At 38.1% G+C, this 19,767-nt stretch overlaps 1 protein-coding gene across 7 annotated transcripts in view; it reads left to right on the forward strand.

The window, feature by feature from the left end:
• Positions 1-19,767, forward strand: part of LOC107660320 (discs large homolog 1-like protein) — a 124,314-nt gene that overhangs the window by 26,615 nt on the left and 77,932 nt on the right. Inside the window, exon 1 of one of the 7 annotated variants that reach the window (XM_016449609.1) lies at positions 12,349-13,037. The exons of the other annotated variants lie outside the window; for them this stretch is intronic. Within the exon in view, the coding sequence (XP_016305095.1) occupies positions 12,765-13,037 (273 nt within the window). The 5' untranslated portion in view covers positions 12,349-12,764. Of the gene's footprint in view, positions 1-12,348; positions 13,038-19,767 lie in introns of those variants that run through there. 7 annotated transcript variants of the gene reach the window in all.

The raw sequence follows: 19,767 nt of genomic DNA on the forward strand, positions 1-19,767 counted from the left end.
CAGATCCATACAACGTCATTATAACGTTTTATGCTTGCTAATGTGGTCTTTAACAAAGTATTAAAGTTAGATCTGGATCGCAGCACTGCATTGGCATGCAACATGCACTAGATGGCTTTTTCGATGTTATCTGGTGCTAATTAAGCTATAATTAAGATGTCACGGAGCACTGAATATTGTTATCTTTTTTAGACATCGCGAAAACCCACCGTTCGGTTTTAGACACATTGACCCTTTCAATTACCATTTTCCTGTCGTGGTTTAGTCTTTGCGCAGAATCCATAAATGCGGGCACGGACTTCCAGAAAGAGAGAGGTTGTCCCCAGCGCTTTAATTTAAACCGATTTGATGGTCGCAAAAAAGTAAAGACCATTTACTCTAAGTTTAATCTGTGAGCTGCTTGATGAAACTGCGCGAGAGCAAAGCGGCGTGGTGTTATTCAGCGCGCTCTCGTTTATGCGCTTCGGGATCATTTGAAGACGTGTGCATCTCTCTCTCTCTCCCCCTCTTTGTGAACTTCACTGACATGGCCAGCAAAGGAGAACATATACAAACACGTGGATGGCTCTTGTTTTACTCTCGGTCCTTAAGGAGTAGCTGTGAGCTCCGCATTTATGAATGGATTCAGCGTGATTCTCGTTAAAGAAGAGAGTTGCGAAATGACATGCTGAGAGGCATGAGGTCTCTGTCCGATATGAGAGAATGGACTGCATTTGTATTGTTACAACCAAGGTAAGCGCACAGATTAACGGTGATTTACTGCGACCATCTGAATGAAGGTATTTACCGCATTTTATTGTTGTTATTAATAATTCGGTTTATTGCTGCATACACACTATAATAGCCGTAGGCTACTTTGTTAATTACGTAGTTATGGCAGTTTTATGATCACAACTTGTCCTTGAGTACCCTCAAATGCATTAAATTTGAGACACTGGTACCAGCTTTCTGTGTTGCTGAAAGTCAATATATCTCTGCTCACAATAGAATACAATGTGGTAATGGTAGTATTTTGTCATTTAGTTTCTTTTGATGAGATGGTTGTTTAACCAACACTGTAATAAAATATTCAAGATTGTGGAGACAAAATTAAAAGTGAAAACCTATATTGATTGACCAGTATTCAGTGTCCCATGTAATTTCCCTGTATTTAACCGATTCTCAACATCACCTGTCTGGTTGTCTGGCTTTTCTTGGCACCTTATGGTTTGAGACCAAGTTTGAGGCTATGTGCTGTTTTTTAAACTCATTCCATCAAGAGTTTGTTTTATAGCATCCTCATATTTTTCAGCCTCAGTGCTCTGCTAAGGTTTTTTCTTTCTTTCTGCTAAGCAGAGGTACTAAGCCCATATGACCTAGAAGCAGCCTGCCAAGCCATGAGACTATTAGAGACATCACTTCTTCATTCTTCATTCCTAGTATCCTCATGTAGCAACGGATACTACTAATTCCAACAGTTTTAGGGATGTGCTGTATGACTGATTATACCACTGATGTGATGTCATGACACTTTCCTCCCATGTGGTTTCACTAGTTCAGTTCTTTTATTACAGTACTTGATGTTATTTATATCTCTTCATAGATGACTGAACACGCAATGCTATATTGCTAATTTTTTGCTGTTTTGTTTGAGTGAAAGAAAGTTAGCAGCAGGATGTCTGGACAACATCTGTCATTCTGTATGCAAGTCTTTTCCGCCCTGCTTTAGTGCTGTTTATCTCAAGGGCCTTGCTGTCATTTATCTTGACCTTCAGGAGCCTGCCGTTCTGTCTTTGTTCTCTGGTACTGTCTCTCGTAACTGTGGGCTGAAGTGATACCTATTGTTTGATTCATATTGGCCTTTGACTCAAACTAATTTATCAAAACAATATATGAATAGCATTTTTGGTCCATTCTGTAATAATAAAATATTATCATTTTGTCAAACTGATTTGAGCTGGTATATTATTATATTTCAAAAATAAAACGTTATACTTGAAAGTACTGCTATGCAGCATGCTGGACATTGTGTGTCACTGTAACGTGTCTGGGTTTCTCTTGGGAAACAGGGCAGTATAAGGCAGTCATTGTGACTGGGACAGTGGCTGGTGTTTATGTACTTAATTATGTATAATATGTAATAATTATTATCACCCATAGTTTGAGATAAATACCTTTCCTTTTTTTTTTTTTTTTTTTTTGGAGTGGTCACAAATGAAATTTTGGCAAATTTTTTCCATTATGTCAGTGTATGAAGCACAGCTCACAAAGAAGTCACTTTCAAATCAAGCAGCTTTCTTTTGGTGAAAGTTGTTTGTGAAGACTTAATGGGGAAATCTTTCGCCCTCATCCCAAACTCCCAATTGTGTGGATTGCAATTGAAATTACTCAATTTTGCCCATGAAAATTTGCCAAGCAACGGTAAATGTGACTGCACCTTTACAATATGTGATCATCGCTCACTGACTGCCCCCTGCTTTTCTTCTGTTCTGCAGAAATGTAACAAACAATCTATAGAAAACTGGTCTCACAATAAATCCAGAATAAAATTGCTATGTAAATTTACTATGTAAATAAAGTTGGATTGCACTGCAGAGTGCATGCTACAACAGTTTATGCTCAGTTTATGAGCAGTTTGGCTCAGCCTGGAGTGACATTTAGCAATTTATTTTATTTCTGAAGAGTTTATGGTTCTTTTTTTTTTTTTTTTTAGCTACAGCGCACGCTTACATTTATGATCCCTAAATATAGACTACTGAAATGACATTTCGAAGTAAACCAATGAATAACCTATGAGCTTCTGTTGTCAGAAATGTTGCAGATGAGGCTATTTCTGCTCAAGAGAGCAGGGTTTGTGTCCCGGTTTGGGAATTCTCAAAGAGTTCTCACTTTCTGTCTCGTCTCCTTTCTCCCTAACCCCTGACACACCCACCCCTTGTTCTGAGTGCCTGGTTTTGAGGCGTCACAGATGATGGGCTCCAGCTGTGTGCAGTGACTGCATGTTTTTTGCATGCATGACTGCTCATGCTCATGTCTCCTCTGGTCGGTGCCAGCCTCAGGGCATGTCAGACTTGCAGTTAAAAGCACATAGATTTCCATGTGGGCTTTGCATCAACTTCACCCAGTACCAGGAGACAAAGTCAGGAAGAAGCTCTTTTTGTATACATTCTTGGCTTTCTCTCTGTCCTCACAAAAGTTTATTATATTATCAGAGTTAAGTATAATTTCCCTCCCTAAACTAACCTCTTAAACATGTTCTTTGCCTGCCCATCAATTTACTGAGTACTGACCCTACCATCCACATGTTTGCTTGTCAACATTATGCACTCTGAAACATTTAAATCAGGGTTTACAGTTTACATGCTTTTAATAGTCTACTGGCCTGTTAAACTCAGCAGTGCCAAAGAGCTCTGTAATAAAAACTAGCCATAGACTGGCCTAAGGGATTAAACAGGAACAAGTAATTCTGCTCATTTGTGCTCTTGTATGCACTGTTCAAATCTGGTTTAGTGGGGCTGTGTGGGAGTCACTGTAGCGTAGCCTGCATCAAATCTCATGCAACATTATCTAGAGATGTGCAATAATAGAAATAAAGTTTTGATTTCGATTTTGGCCTCCAACGATTATGAAAATCCAATAATCGAGATAAAACCATTATTGCGCCCCATTCCACCCCCTTTCCAGCAGTGCGCTTTCGCTCTCCCGTAAAAGCTCAAAATTCACGTGCAAATCAGTAAAATCACATAATGTGACTTTCACAAAAAGGGACGTGCTTGATTTATCAAAGTTTATTAGATTTTTTTGTGTTTTTAAAAGCGCGAAAGAACTTGCGCTGTTCCTCAGGAGGCTTTCTGTGCATGCACTCAGAGACGGAACAGAACACGGACAAGTAAAGTGAGCTTTTAGTTTAAGGTGCGTCAAATACATGCAAAAATGCAAATTGCAGTGCTTGATGATTATTCATGTAAACCCTCGTCAATTATGTCTTCAGTGAACGTAAACAGTTGAGAATGAAAATACATGTGTAACAGTAAATTGGATCCGTGCAGCTCTTAAAGTGACAGCAGGCTAATAGTCCTGCTGCCAACTGTGTGCTTACTAATTTAAACAACAAAAGACAGAGAAAATCACTCACTGTTCTTGACTTTTGTAGCTTTAATAAGAAACAAAGGAAGTTTAATTCTTACAGTGAAGACTATGCTGTTTTATTTTACAATTGGTTAATAATCATGATTACAATATTGACCAACATAATCGTGATTATGATTTTTGCCATAATCGAGCATCCCTAGCATTATCTCAATCCACGCAAATGAATGACCCATCGGCTGTGATATGGACTGTTCTCCTCTGTGCATTACAGTCTGTGCTAATCACTTCCTTCAAATATGCAACATCTTTGATATCAGTCTAGCATGACTAGTTCTTGATAATGTCTTGAGAGGTCTCACAGCATTAATATATTGAAATAAACGAAGGAGGCACCATTGTTATCTAAATCTGAAGTGCCGTACTGTATCATGTAGCTGATGTCTCTCAGGTCCCTGTTACTCTTGTCATTTTTATGCATGGTGATGATGTCAATTTTTTTCTTTCTCCTTGTGCTTTTATGCTGAATTATGCATTTAGTGGCTCTGCAATATCAGGCTGGAACACAGTATCTCCACTTCTAAAAAAATATGTTGGTTGTTTTTGGGGCCAAGAACCTACTGGTCAGCTCTGATGGAGTAATGCCTGTGTGTACTAACAGGGTAAACCTAGGTTGTAAATGTAAAAATGTAGCTCACAAAACCACATTCTATACTGATTTGCAGCCACAATGTTTTCTTCACATCAGCTGTTAGTCCATATGGACCCACAGCTCTCAGTGGAGATGTGGTGTAGCATGACGACGAAAGGCGTGGCTACTGCTGAAAGAGGGAAAGGTCCTCATGTGGTTCTCTTATATCTGCCTAGTCTCTTGATAAAGCCATAAACTCACTCATAGTGGGTTGAATTAATAGTGTTTTTGAGTGTCTTTTGGATTTTGAGTAAGTTTTAAAGCATTATTGTGCATATATAATGTTTTTTTTTATGTCTCAAAATAGAGGTTTACCATGATAACTAGGTTGGACCGCATTGGCTAAACATTACTGAACCATGAAAATGTACTGTACTTTTTAAATACAAATAAATATTAATATATTAATTAGGCATATACCTTTATCATTCATGTTAATTCATAGTGCATTAACTAATGATAGCAGATACAACTTTAAAATGTAAAAACACTTGATGTTTATCTAATCAAATAATTTCGTTGTCTGTTTTAAATGCGCTCTGTGCAGCTCGCAGTCTCATGTGTCAAAACAAACCGCATGAGGGATCAGTGAGTCCATCTCTAGAGGCTGCTCTCGTACTGTATAATAACAGTGCACACTTCTCAGTCACTCCAGCAATGGACACAACACTGGAAACCTTTTTTTTATCTTTTAAACTGTACACATAAGTACACATCATTACCCTTTCAATCCAACTTTTTCCTACGCCTCATGATGCTTTTTCACAAATTATGGGCGTAACTTGCATTAAATTGTAAACATTTAGCCAAAGGTTTGCTGTATAATGCAGTGATAAGCATTTAAAAAAACTTGGTACAATGAGGTGAAATTATTCTACTCAGCCTTCAACCACTAAACATTAAAAGGATTTTTGGGGAGGAAAACGAGAGATTCTTAGTGCATTCCAGTGAATTTTGATATATTGTAAATTAAATCGGGAGGGCAGACCACAAATGCATAGTATTGTCTTTTTTAATATTTTTTACAGCAGAATACAAAGGAAAAGAAAATAATCAGGAGGAAAAGAATGTAACGGACTGAAAAGAGCTTTTGCTATAGATATTCTTGTTATACCATGTCACATTAAAATATCAAGCATTACGTTATTCTCCTGACATCTGAAAATAAAACATGAAGAAAAATTTACAGCTTATTCAGTCAAACTGACAGATAAGGATTATTTGTAGCGCAACTTTATGATTTGAAATGATTTGTTTCAGTCTTTTTGCGTGGAACTTCCCAAGACCAGAAATGCCTTCCATAATTTAAAACGAAGTAGGCTCATTGGGAAAAAGGTGGATATTTCTTCCAGATCAGACCATTGCCCATTTATGTCATGATGTCGTTTTTGCTGTGTTCATATCATGTTTCAGCAATTTAAAATGCAAGTGTTATGCTGATGGGACTAGAGAAAAGGAAGCTATCATTTGCTTTGTTTGCCAGAGGGCTGTTTTCCGTATCATGGGAGTTTGAATAGGACGAAGGACTCTTCTCTTGTGACCTGTGCAGTACAGCTGCTGACACTTCCACAGAGACCACTCCAATGTCTTCACTTCTCTTGGAAGTGCTCACAAACAGATTCACTGTGAGGACAGTCATGGGATTTGTTGCTCCCTATCAGACATGTCCCACAGTAACAGCAATAGGGATCATAGGGGTTCTTTCACATTGCTTTGTGTGTATGTTTTATGAGTTCAAATTTAGAAAGGAATTGTCTATTTTATTTCTTCCATTCTTAAAGTAATAAAAGAAGGGTTGGCAAAGAGACACTGAGCACGTTTACATGGACAACAATATTACGATATTAACACGATTAAGACAATACTCTGATTAAGAATCTACCATGTAAACAGAGATTTTTGATTCCCTTAATCCGGCTAAAGTCATACTCGAAGTAAACACAAATTGAATTTGTGGCGTATTCCTATTTTAGTCGCATTATTGATGTGCAGTAGACATGTACACACCTTAATCACAGTATTACTGTAGTGTAGGACTTTTCGCCGCATTTTGCAACAGGATACACACACGGCAGTGGTCAACCGTTTGACGGCAAACAAAAGATCATAGGTGCGTTCCGATTGACAGGGTCCCGACTCCCTACACAGTGTTCACTGCTCCCTACTCCCTAAGCACGGGATATCTGTTGAAGTGGACTTTACTGTCAGCGATTTGGAATGTCCTGGAACGTCATCAAAGAACACTTCGCAGTCCACTTATGGTCTAATGGAACACACCTTATGGCTTCAAGCAAGAAGGCACATTTTTATCCATCGTTGTCTGTTTGCACGTATAGCATGACATATAATTAATTACCTGCGCTTGAAGCTTTCGTAAAATTAAAAATGAAACACCCAAAACTGTATAGTACCGAAGATGAGCTGTATGTTGATATGTGAAATTCTGCAGGGAACATCAGATGGCGTCGCGTGGGAACGTAATGATGTGTGCCATTAATCAATCTATGTACTATAACATGTAAAACGTGAACATGAAAGGAATATTCTAAAAGCAACTCATGTAAACACCTTAATCATAACATTGTCTTATTTCAGAATAAGGTAAATAATTTGATTACTGATGTCCATGTAAACATACTCGTTGTGTTTAACACATCATTTGTTACAGAAGACTTTTGTAACATCAGGCCAGATCGTTCTAGTTGTGAAACCATGCCGTTCCAAGCCTGGCATGATACTGTAGGTAAACATTGGAGTGAGTGCACTATGGGGGATGATCTCATCATCTGGGCCGACTCCGATTTGTAATCGTACTGTATCTGAAACATGGGAATGGCAACTGAAACTGTTCCTCATTGTGCTAAGAGCTGTTTGGCCCGATGGTTTAAAAGCGTTCTTAATTACTTTTCAAATTTCATTTCAATTAGTAGTACAGTGAAGAAGATTTTGTTTATTTGGTTTCAAAATCCCCAGTAATCTGATTGCTTCTTAAGAATGTTAAATAATTAAAAGCGTCTTATATTTTCACGTATTAATTTAGTTGAACAAAAAAAAAAACAGGAGAATATAATATTAGCAGTTGCAAAATATATTTAAAAAATATTAAATTAAAAGTAAAAACTATTAAAAAAGTGAACTGAATTAATTTTGTTAGTGTGGCTACTAGGGTAACAATGTAACAGTACACATACTGAAAATGATTGTTTCGGGTCTTTTGGTCACATGTGTACCAAACAAATCGCAACTTTTCGTTTTCCGTCGGTCTTAGTACACGATGTAACTACAGAAGTGTCAAGTTTTAAATAGGAAAAATATAGAAACTCTTTGGTCATTTTTGAACGAGATGCTAACGGTCTAATCAGATTGTAACAGTACACTAGTAGTATGTACTATGTATGTACTATTACACGATGTAACTACAGAAGTGTCAAGTTTTAAATAGGAAAAATATAGAAACTCTTTGGTCATTTTTGAACTAGATGCTAACGGTCTAATCAGATTCAATGATCTATGCTAAGCTACAGCTAAAAGTGCTACCACCAGGACCGGAGATCGGCTGAATGGATTCGAAAACGGTAAAACTCAACTGTTTAACTTTAGGGGAGTTGGAAATGAGCCTATTTTCAAAAATAGTGGAGTGTTCCTTTAAATCGACTTGCCGTCCTGTCAGATGCGTGTGCTAATTGATGCATTTAAGATGTTTTCCTCAGTGCATAACTTACATGTTACTGTTTACATGTACTGTTTTATCCTTATCTGTAAATTAGAAAATCATGCAAGTATTTTGCAAAAAGGCTCATTCTGACAGCAAGTATCCGCTCAAGTATTTTGAGTAGTGGTGCAACGGATCACAAAACTCACGGTTTGGGCCATAATATGGATTTTGAGTCACGGATCAGATCATTTTTCCGATCAGCAAAAAAAAAAAAAAAAAGGTTTGCTTTTCATTTATTACTGAGCGCTAACTTTAAGTGCTTCTATACCACAGCAAAAACTACTAGCTGAACTAATAAAGTCAGTAATAAAACGAGAACAATTACACAAATTATAAGCATAGATGAATACAACATTAAGTTATTAATCAAGTCAGTAATAAAGCAAGAACAATTACACAAATTACATGCATGGATGAATACAACATAAAGTTACTAATAAAGTCAGTAACACTAGTATTCAGGTGCAGAAATATAATAATTGTAAAATAACACAGAAGTGCTCTTCACTGCATAGGTTAAATATAGCAGACAGAAGCAGGTATTTATAGGCTGCTGTCTGTTTAAGACCAAATGCACGTACCTAATATACTGACACACATCCGTTTTCTTTCTCAGCTGTTTCAGTTCACTTAAGACATAACCGACTGTGTTTACCAGAATACTTGCCAAAACGGGTATTTTAATATAACTTTGTATGTTTCCGTTCAAAGAGAGTGAAAGCGGAATCAATCTGTTTGAATCGCACCTCTCTCTCTCTCTGCGTGTGCTTGTTTCGGATGTGTGCGGCAGCGGTAGAAAACCACACGTGTTCTCTTTTGCTTGAATGGTTTAAAATTGTTTGAATGGGTAAATTGGCAAGACAAAACACATGCAAACGATAAACTTTAACTGCATGATGGTTAAATGTAACAGTTAACCCACGAATCGCATGCGTGCCGAACCATGGGGTCTGGTCCGTTCGGATCACGGATCATCTACGATCCGTTGCACCCCAAATTTTGAGCATTTCAGACTTCATTGAAGGAGTGGCGGCATATGCATGCTTGTCAAACAGATGGAGCACAATCATTTTAAACTAGACTAAAAAATATGATTTGCTAAAATATTTTGCTACCGAACATGGAAGAACAATAAATCTCTTCCCCCATTTACAGCAGCACAACTCAGTATGAAGAGTTGCAGACGGTTGCAACAGTAATTACAGACTTCATTTAAAGACAAAGCCATAGTTTGTTCAGTAAAGTGTTTCATAAAAAAGAAAAAAAGTTTTTGACTTAAACCCTTTCCAACACTGTGTTTGAATATGGCAAGATAATGTGTTTGTGTTTGTAAGCATAGGATGCTCGACATAAAAGAACACAGAAAATTTTTGTAGCCCAATTTACAGTGGGTTAGCAGTGTGCATGGTCTGCTTGGTTAAATTCTTAAATGACGTGTTAGTTTTGTCACTGGACACTGTAGGTAAGGCTTTTGTGTTCATTTGCAACCCCGTTTTTTTATGGCATTACATACTGAAAAGCTTAATTTGTCGTATAAAATTAATTGAAGGAAGGCACGTCCAGCTTCTTGTAAAGGTGTGTGTGTGTGTGGTTGAACTGTACTGCACATTTTTTTCTAATAGTAATGTAACAAAAGGGTAGATCATCTACTTTTATTGCCTAAAGTTAAATGGAATCTCTCATTGCTATCTGATAAATGCTCACCTCTGTGCAGCAGGTGCAATAGAGCGTATGAAAACTCAGACGCATAGCATTAGCTTCATGAGCTATGGATACAGTCCACAGGGTGGAGCTGTATGCATTTATTTCATGCTCCCTAAAGGCAACATACTTTTCTGCCCATCACTGCATTGCTCTCAGGTGGAGGATTGCGATTAAGACAAATCATTGATTAGATTGGTTAAATGTTTTACTTACCTTTTAAAAAAAATAAGAACCTGATTAAAATAATAAATTGTTTTGGATAGAGGGTGAATATTAAGCCTGCTGTGTCACAGTGTTGGGCCTAGTAGTGAGAATTGTGATAAATTAGGTTTCACAGGAAGTGCTTATGTGCTCATTAGATGCTGAAACCATGAAATGATTCACTGTAATTGCTAATTGAGTAAAGCAGAGTCCCCTGAAACAGTCTGAACAATCTGTACTTCGGTTCGTAGCTAAAATTAAGAGTAGTATGTTAGCCACCAGCTGCCCAAATAAAATAATATTATCAAGTATTATGGTCAGTTCCATAGTCATAAAATACAGTAACTAATGGTCATGCAACAAGCTTTTATTTCAGGGGTTTAGGTGGTTCTTTTTCTGTCATCACAGTACCTTTGTAAATATACTCAAAATAGAAGTCGAGAAACCATAGGCTTGGAGTCACAGATGAGATGATGACATTTTCAAACTATCTCAGATCAGGTTGTTCTAAAAAGCTTCTCTGCTTTCTGCTGATTAGCAGTTGATGAGCTCTAGTAATGTTCTCTCCTTCTCTGCTCTCAGAAACCTCTGACCACACAGAACCACCCATCAGTAGTGCTTTCATTAATCTAAATCAACTAAACCCTGCTCTCAGAGACAGAGATCATCCAGAGCAGCCAGTACTAAATCAAGCTGCAATTTGGAATAGGCCATTAATAATGGAGGAAAACGTCACAGCTTTCCAAGTCCCTTTTTTCCCCTCATGCTTGTGATGCTATGTCCAACGCCTTGAGTCATGAAAATTACCCAGAAATTCTGTGTAGCCACAGAAATAGCATTCTAAAATAAGACTAATTACATCCGTAAATTTGTGCTGTTCAGAGAGCAGTGTGTCAGAGAGCATTTGGGTGATCGGGTAACCCTGAATTTGCCAGCATTAGTCGTGTTGCATGTTGAGTGACGCATACATATAACGAGAACGGCAGAGTCACACTTGGACAGTGAGGTACACTGACATCCGAAGTAACATAAAATGGGGGTAATTGACGCTAGTAGTACAACTGGCTTGGAGCCCTTTGACATTTAAACAATTTGAAGATATGCATGAGGGAAGTAACTCAAAGATCTTAAGGGAATTCAAAAGAATTGTACAACAAAATGTGCTGCTGCTTATTACAATATTATTTTGCCTTGGTTTTATTCTAGGATTGCTGCACTGACAGGATATAGCACATGTATGTGCACGTTGTGTCCGAACTGGATCTTATTTGCATTAAGGATTAGATTAGTGTGTATGGCAGCATTTTGCTACATCCCTCTTAGCTTGAATGCTGATTTAAAATTTTCCTGAAGCAAAGTCATGGGAGAGATCTTTGTCATTGCAGACCATCCCCCATGTTACTGCCTCTTATTGCCCAGTGACCCGAGTGGTTCATCCAGTGTGAATGTTCCACGGACATCTTAATCAAACCTTATACAATGAGAAAATAGACTTCAGTAAAGCTCAAGTAGCTCTCTGTCTAGCCCTGTCACAGACTACTTTCTCCATCGCATGGATTTCGTCAAGAAACCGTTCTCAGAAGGTCACAGCCAGACTGTCCAGTTAGCTGCCAATGACATTCTGTCGTCTTACTGGCCAGTCTCTGAGCCCCCCCTCCCCCTGCACTTTTTCTCTCCTCCATGTAAACATGCAGGAAGCCACTCCATTAATGCTCCTCCTCCTTCATGCAAGGCTGTGCTCCCTGAGGATGTTCAATTGCTGTTCCTCTCACTGGTAACTGCTTTAGCTTTTTTCCTTCCCCTCAATCTATCGGGTGACGTAGAGCACCCACGCTGAAGATGAGACAGAGAGAGACTCAACCCAACTCCTGTCTGACGGAGCCCATGTGACAAACGCCACACGCTGCAACAGCTTTACCATCCCCTCCCTTCCTCCCCTCACATCTCTCCTCCTCTTCCCTCGTTCTCCTCACAACTCACTGTTGTGCTCACTGTGCTGTTCTTCACCTCTCTTTTGCGAACGAGGCGGTTGTCTGGTGTCTTATGTCATGGAGAAGATTTAACTAAAAGAGCCGAAAGCTTGCACTTTCTTTCATGCAGCATGGCTCCTGCGAGGCCTCGGTGTAGACATCTCCACTGTGACTGACAGCTGTGAGGTAGCTGGTCAAGAAGGAGAACGACGGAGTGTGGAAGAGTGGTAGGAAGGTGGAAAGACAGATTCTTCATTGCAAGCAAGTGAAGCAGAAGAAGAACGGCACTGAGAGACAGCGGAAAACTGAAGCAGTGGTGACGGAGAGGGGGACGTGTGGAAAACACGCTGGATGAAGGAAGCAGACTGGCTGTCCCTTCCCTGGCGTGATGGAGTGAGACGAGGAATGAGGGTGGATGGTGAGAGCGGGCAGCAGCAGCAGCAGTGGAGGGGCAGGAGGAGGAGGAGGTGTGGGCGGAGGTGGTGGAGCAGGAGGTGGCCGGAGAGGCAGGAGCAAGTATCGCTCGCGGAGGCGAGTCTCCGGCTCTTCGCTGGCTGAGCGGCTCAGCTGTCACAGTGGCGAGAAAATGTCACCCAGCATTAAGAAGTTGGACTGTTTCTCGCCCATGCTGTGCCACTGCAAAGTGGCCTCTACAAACAGCACCATCTCGCTCATGTTTGGATGCAAGGTGGGTCGTGGAGCTCTCTGCTTAGTTTCTCTGGTTTGCTTTGTGTCAGAGCTAGAGGACAGACTGTGAGAATCTGTCTAGCATGAGCATCCAGGTGTTGGTGCCAAAATTTTCTTATGTACAGCTGCCAGAAAAATCTGAAGAGTACAGAGTCTCGAAGTCAAATACGGTCAACTTGATGAGAAAAGAGGAGTTGGGTGCTGACATAAAACATATGTATGTTTCCAACATGAAGATGGGTAAAAATGTATATGAATGTATAGGGGAAGATGCAATCAATGGGTCCTTAACTTTAAGTTACTTTTTGGTTCATTTTTTTAACATTTTGCCTTTATAGGAAAGTCAAGTGTAGAAATTAAAGTAGGGGAAGTGGGATCAGGTCATGACCCAGGTCGCACCTGTGATCCAACAGCTCTTAGGTGTGTACATACACCGTTTACATAGACCTTTTTGTCTTCACTAGTTGATATTAACATGAGCTCATAAAAGATGCATGCATAATAATTATAAAACAATTGTCAAATTTTGTTTAAAATAGTTTTATATAAAATGCACAACTCAGGAGGTATCAACTTTCCGAAGGTATTTAATGTTAGCTACCAGCATGCTTACAACTGCTTGACTGCTGGTATAAGGGTTGTCGATACATATGTCAGGGGCGTCTTTCCTCTATACACAGCTCTTTCTCTTTTAAACAGTCATTGGCTTATCTCTGCTCTGACTAGGGTTGTAACGATATACCGGTATGATGGTTTATCACGGTTTGACCGTGCACGATTATCATACCCTAAACATTTGCATATCTACGGTTTTAAAAAAATAAATAAATTTAAAAAATCTCACCCGTGCATATGCAACTTATTTCCGCTCGGCTGCTTCACTCTGCAATCACTTGGCTGCTTACACTCACGTGCAGCGGAGAAAATGACAGAGACAGAGATAATATCTCATCTCCATCCCCGCCGAAAAAAAAGTTAAAATCTGCAGTATGGGAATACTTTGGATATTAAAAAAAACCGAACGTGGGGTTGTCCTTGAGGACGAATCCAATTTGCAAAAAATGTGGACGCAAAGTGGCTGCAAAAGCAGGCAGTACATCCAACATCTTCACTCATATTCGTGGACACCATCCCTCCGTGCAGATAAAGGTGTGTCGCATTAATAACAAGTTATAAGTTAAGGCCATATGATTTGCGCAGTGCAGAGGGAATCCCGGTGCAGTCGTGAACATGGAATTTACTGTATAACGAGGGTGTCACGTAAAACGCGCAATCTGATGGATGGATAAATCAAAAGTAGATATGATCAGGGTTTAAATTGGGCCGGGGCTGAGCCGCGGCACATAGACTTCAGGGCTCGACATTAACGCTTCATTAACACCAAAACACAAGTATTGTTTTGATTTTATTACATTTAGAGTAAGTGGCGAATAGTGGATATAGCTACTGTATATAATGCATCTATTGACGGAATAATCACTCAATAATCACAGCCTCTCCAGGAGAAATCAAAACGCGCAACACTAAGAAACTCAGCATCCTGAGGTAAAAATTCTAAATGGAAAGTTTTTATATTTAAAGTACAGTTAGTTAGGCAACATCACACAACGTTTTCACCATTACGACTGTTTAATAATTCTATAAACAGTTCAATAAGAAAATACAATAATATTAGGTCACTTACATTTTAGGAGGAACACAGCGCACCTCACAGCAAAAAGCCGATTCATTGCTGATTGACTCAATGACTCACTCATTAAACGCTCACTACTGGCACCTACTGGCGTTTTAATTTAGTTGAAAAGTATCATTTCCACCATTTCTTGTTTGTATATTCAAAAATATTTAAAAGAATCTCATAATATTATTTAATGCAGTTGTATTTTTCAGGGTAAATTATATAATTTGATAACGTATAGATAATCACATTATTATAATTGAATTTATAGATCAAATATAAGAATCTGAAATGAAAGTATTAATGAGATAAGTGGGAAAATGTCCTCTATAAAGGTAAAAAATGCCCTTGGATAAAATATAAAAAACACGCTGATTTATATGTCACAGCTGATGAGAATATTGCTTCAGAATAAATCATATTTGCAAAAAACAAAACGCGCGCAAACACACACACACACACACATTTTAACATTAAGTAAAATGTTAAAGTGTGATATAGATATACATAAGGTGTACAGCTTTATTTTTTTATTGTTTTTTAATAATTTTTTTTTCAGGAGGGAGACTTCAATACTTTCATTAAAATGGTTTCAAGTTTTTTGTAATAAAGGAATTGTTCACTCAAATAACTTGTTCTTTTAAGAGTCATTGTTACTGATAAGAATGATTGTTTAATATATACCGTGAAACCGTGATATTTTTGGAGACGATTATCATACCGTGAAAATCTCATACCGTTACAACCCTAGCTCTGACTGTAGTTAACACTCTGCTCACCAGTAATCACTCTCTATACACTGATGGAGATTGCACACATTTAATTTTATTATGGTAAAGCCTGGGTGTGCTTAATGAGGGCATGTCATAGTAATGGATTAGCTCTGGCATTACCAGAGCACAAGAACCTCCTGATCAAACACTTACAGAATCTCTTGTATGGAACTTCTTTAATTTTATACCAAATTGCTTGTTACAGCATGGTTGTGAAATTGTAGAACGAACTATTATTTTGGTAAATGCTTCAGAACAGCTGATTGTGGTGAATTAATTTTGATCCGAGTCTCAATTTTTCAGAGTCTCAATGTCATTGGAATAATTTAACCAGTGACCTTTGGCCTCTGCCAAGATTACTGCCTGTATGGGTGCCGTGTGGCATCAATGCCACCATGGCATTAACTTCTCAAATCCTTGATGCAAAGCCCATAGGATTACATGTCGTCTGTTCTGCTCAGGATTGGCATTCAATTGGAATTCATTGTCAATTGTTAAAAAGGTTAAAACATGTATTTTTCTTTGAGTGAAAACCTGAAGTACTGCAAGATCATTGTGAATTTTTAACTTTCTTAAAAGTTCTACATTTTAATATAAAATATTTTATATAATGGTGCTTAAACTCAGGTATGAGATGATATCAAGCAATATGATTAGCTTCGATAGATGATTAGAAGATCATTTGGAGGATTTTAGTGCTTGTAAATATTATCTTTGTTTAAACATGGAAAAGTTGTTTTTAGGTAATCTTTAAGCAATGACTGTTTAAAATGACTTAAGGCATTTCTCTGATTAAACTGGAGGGAAAAGCAGTGTGACAGTGATGTATGAGGGAGTCTATGATGGCTGTTGGACTGCTGCTCGCATAAATACTAATTTCTTAGTCAATCGTCCTTTGTTCCAGAACACGCTGGCTGAATGCACACCTTCTATTTTTAGTTTCTTAAGAAAACATGGGCAGTTATGATGGCTTTGGTAGTTTTCTTGTCTGTATCGCTCTCTTTTTCTACCATGATCCACTGACGTATTAATGGCAAGTCAAGCTATCTATCCAAATTTGTCAGGGGCACAACTCCTCACTCACCGTTAACCCAGAGAAACACATACACCTGTCACTATCTCTGTGTTCTGTAGAGTCCAGTTTCTTTGGTCTACTGCTCACAAATTCTCCTTGCGATCTAAGGCCTATGATAGATACAGGCTGGCACATTCGGCAGATCTCAAATGGAGTTAAATGATCGAAACTAGCCATTTCTCTGTGCTCAATGTCATTTTCTTGATGACTGGAAGGGCAGCATATGAAAGAATAGTGGCTGAGCAGAGGAGCTTATGCTGCTCTCTGGACTGTCAGATTGACAGCAGTTTTAGCATCTGATCACACAGATGGGATGATTGCCCAAATGCCATGTTATGTCACCCCAGATTTTGTTGTTAGAAACATTTCTGATGATTCTCCTTTAAACACTGGAGCCGACAACTTGTGAGGATTTAGTTACAGGCAACGTTAAGCATCGCTTTACAACATTGCCATACGGTCACCATGTAATAACAGCAGAACAGCACTTATTTTGCCGGCTAATGCATTTTGACATATGTAGAGCTGAAGCGCATTATGTAATTGTTACAAGAAATTGTTACAAGAATACATTCAAACGGGTATATTTAGTTGTAGCTCCTGGTTATGTGTGTTTATAGTGGTATTTATTTTTTTATCAGTAGAATATGAAAATGCATTCACAGATATGAACATTTAAAATTTTACATCATGCAGATTCAGTTGGATCAAATCTGGCCACAGGTTCCTTCCCTATATTATTAAGGACAAAAGAAGGATTTTTTTTTTATCCTAATCCTTTAAGGATGAGCTTATGTTTTAGTGAGTGGGATGTTGCCAGTACATGTGCTTCAGAAATCTTGTCAAAATGATAAAGTTGTTCTGACTAGTGGTCGACCGATATTAGTTTTTTTGACAGCCGATGCTTGATATCTTGGAAAGCAGGGTGGCCGATATAAAGCCGATATCATTTTATTTATTTTAATTAATATTTAAGAAATTTTAAATCATTGGAAAATGGATTAAAAAATAAATGATACATTTTATATAAAATAAACATACTTATACTTTAAATTACAAAGTATTTTTCACAAATAAATAAATATTTAGTAAAAATATAATTAAAAAGGAAGTAAACACTGTAACCAATTGGGCACTCAGTAATCTGGGAATCATATTTTTTCAAATAAAGCCAAGGTAACACTCATTTTACATACAGCACACAGTGAAAATGACATGAATATGACAGTGGGCAAAAGCATGAAGCACAGCATAATTTGAAATCATGAGTTTAAAGTTAGTCGATCGCGAGTCTCCAGTGAAGCTGAACTCTCCTCCTGTCCGTATTCAATTTGCACGGATCGACCGTCATGCAGAGAACACGCGATCATGCAGGATACAAATGCACACTTCACAAGATCTCACAGCTGGATTTGATGAAGTTTGCAAGATTTTTGAAATGAAATGTTCATTAGTCATTTAAAGATTTGTTTAAATGATATAAATGCGTATTTGCTGAATGCTGATGAAAAACGAGAAAGTATTATAACTAAATTCAACTTTTTATTGAATTTATCTTCAATAAAAATTAAGGAAATAATCAAAAAGTTGAAAATAAAGTATCGGGTAGGTGTAGGGAGGGCTTTATTGTACCAATAAGGTGGCATCCATTTAATTAGCCAACAACACGAGCTTATCCATCTGCGCCACTGGAGCTAATTTTTTACAGCCACTTTTAAAGTGTTGACTAGCCCCATCACGCGTTGCAGGGCGGAATTACTGTACATAGCCTCTGCCAACAAGGCGGTCTATTTGCACTAAGTGTAAATAGACACTCCGTAGTTTTTATTCCATAGTAAGGGCAATTCATACAATACATTTAAACTGAGCTACTTTAATACCATCTCCGAACTTTCTACCACGACTCTGGTGTTCTTCGGCTGGTTCTTCCTGTATATGTTGATTGACAGATGTCTCGTCCAGTCAGCGGTGAGTAATCCCAAACCAATGGCGCTGTCTCAAACTATACCTACCTCTTCCGGTTTGTCTGATTTGTCGTTGTGTTTTCTGAATTGTTATTTTGTTTTCGGACTTGTCGTTGTGTTTTCTGAATTGTTATTTTGTTTTTTAGACTTGCATTTGCGTTTGTAATTAGTTATTTTGTTTTCAGAATTGTGATTTGTTTTGCACTTCTCGGCCACCATATAATATAGCTGTTTGTGCATGTAAACTATTTTAAAAGTTACAAAGTATATGCCAAAGGTCTTTCTATCCAACTTGAACTGCCTATGGTAGTCAATGGGGGACGAGATCTGTTTGGTTACTGACATTCTTCCAAATATCTTCCTTTGTGTTCAGCAGAACAAAGAAATTCATACAGGTTTGGAAAAACTTGAGGGGGAGTAAATGATCACAGAATTTTCATTTTTGCGTGAACTATCCCTTTAAGCAATTCTCAAAAGTATTAATGAAGATACAACTGGTAAAATAGCCGGCTGTCAAATAGTCTGATGTGGGTTTTAACATTTCCACATTTAATTAGCATTTATTTAAGCAAAGATGTTGAGAAATACAGGGTATGGCTTTAGGTTCAATAAGTAACGTGTGACTTAATTACTAAATTGAAATGCCTGTCCTTACTGTGGTTAAAAATGTCTCATATTGTGGTAATATCGCCCCCTCCAAGTAGTTTTATCAGAGAGCTGCTATAAAAATTCATGACTTAAAGGGTTAGTTCACCCAAAAATGAAATTTCTGTCATTAATTACTCACCCTCATGTCGTCCCAAACCTGTAAGATCTTCGTTCATCTTCGGAACACAAATAAAGATATTTTTGATGAAATCCAAGAGGTTTCTGAACCACACATAGGCAGCGACGTCATTGCACCTTTCAAGGTCCAGAAAGGTAAAAGAAAGGTTAAAGACATGGATAAAATGGTCAACGTGACTACAGCGGTTCAACCTTAATATTATGAAGCGACGAGAATACTATTTGTGTGCAAAAACAAAACAACGAAAATAGCATAGCAGTATGACAGGGGACAGAAGAATTTGTTGAATAAAGTGGTTATTTTTGTTTTTGCGCACAAAAAGTATTCTTGTCGCTTCATAACTTTAAGTTTGAACCACTGTAGTCATGTTGACTATTTTATTTTTGGGTGAACAAACCCTTTAATGCTTTGATCCTTTGATGAGCAAGTCACAGGCAACTGTGGCAAAGAACTC

The sequence above is a fragment of the Sinocyclocheilus anshuiensis genome, unplaced genomic scaffold, assembly GCF_001515605.1.
Source record: "Sinocyclocheilus anshuiensis isolate Anshui unplaced genomic scaffold, SAMN03320099.WGS_v1.1 scaffold1599, whole genome shotgun sequence".
Lineage (NCBI taxonomy): Eukaryota > Metazoa > Chordata > Actinopteri > Cypriniformes > Cyprinidae > Sinocyclocheilus > Sinocyclocheilus anshuiensis.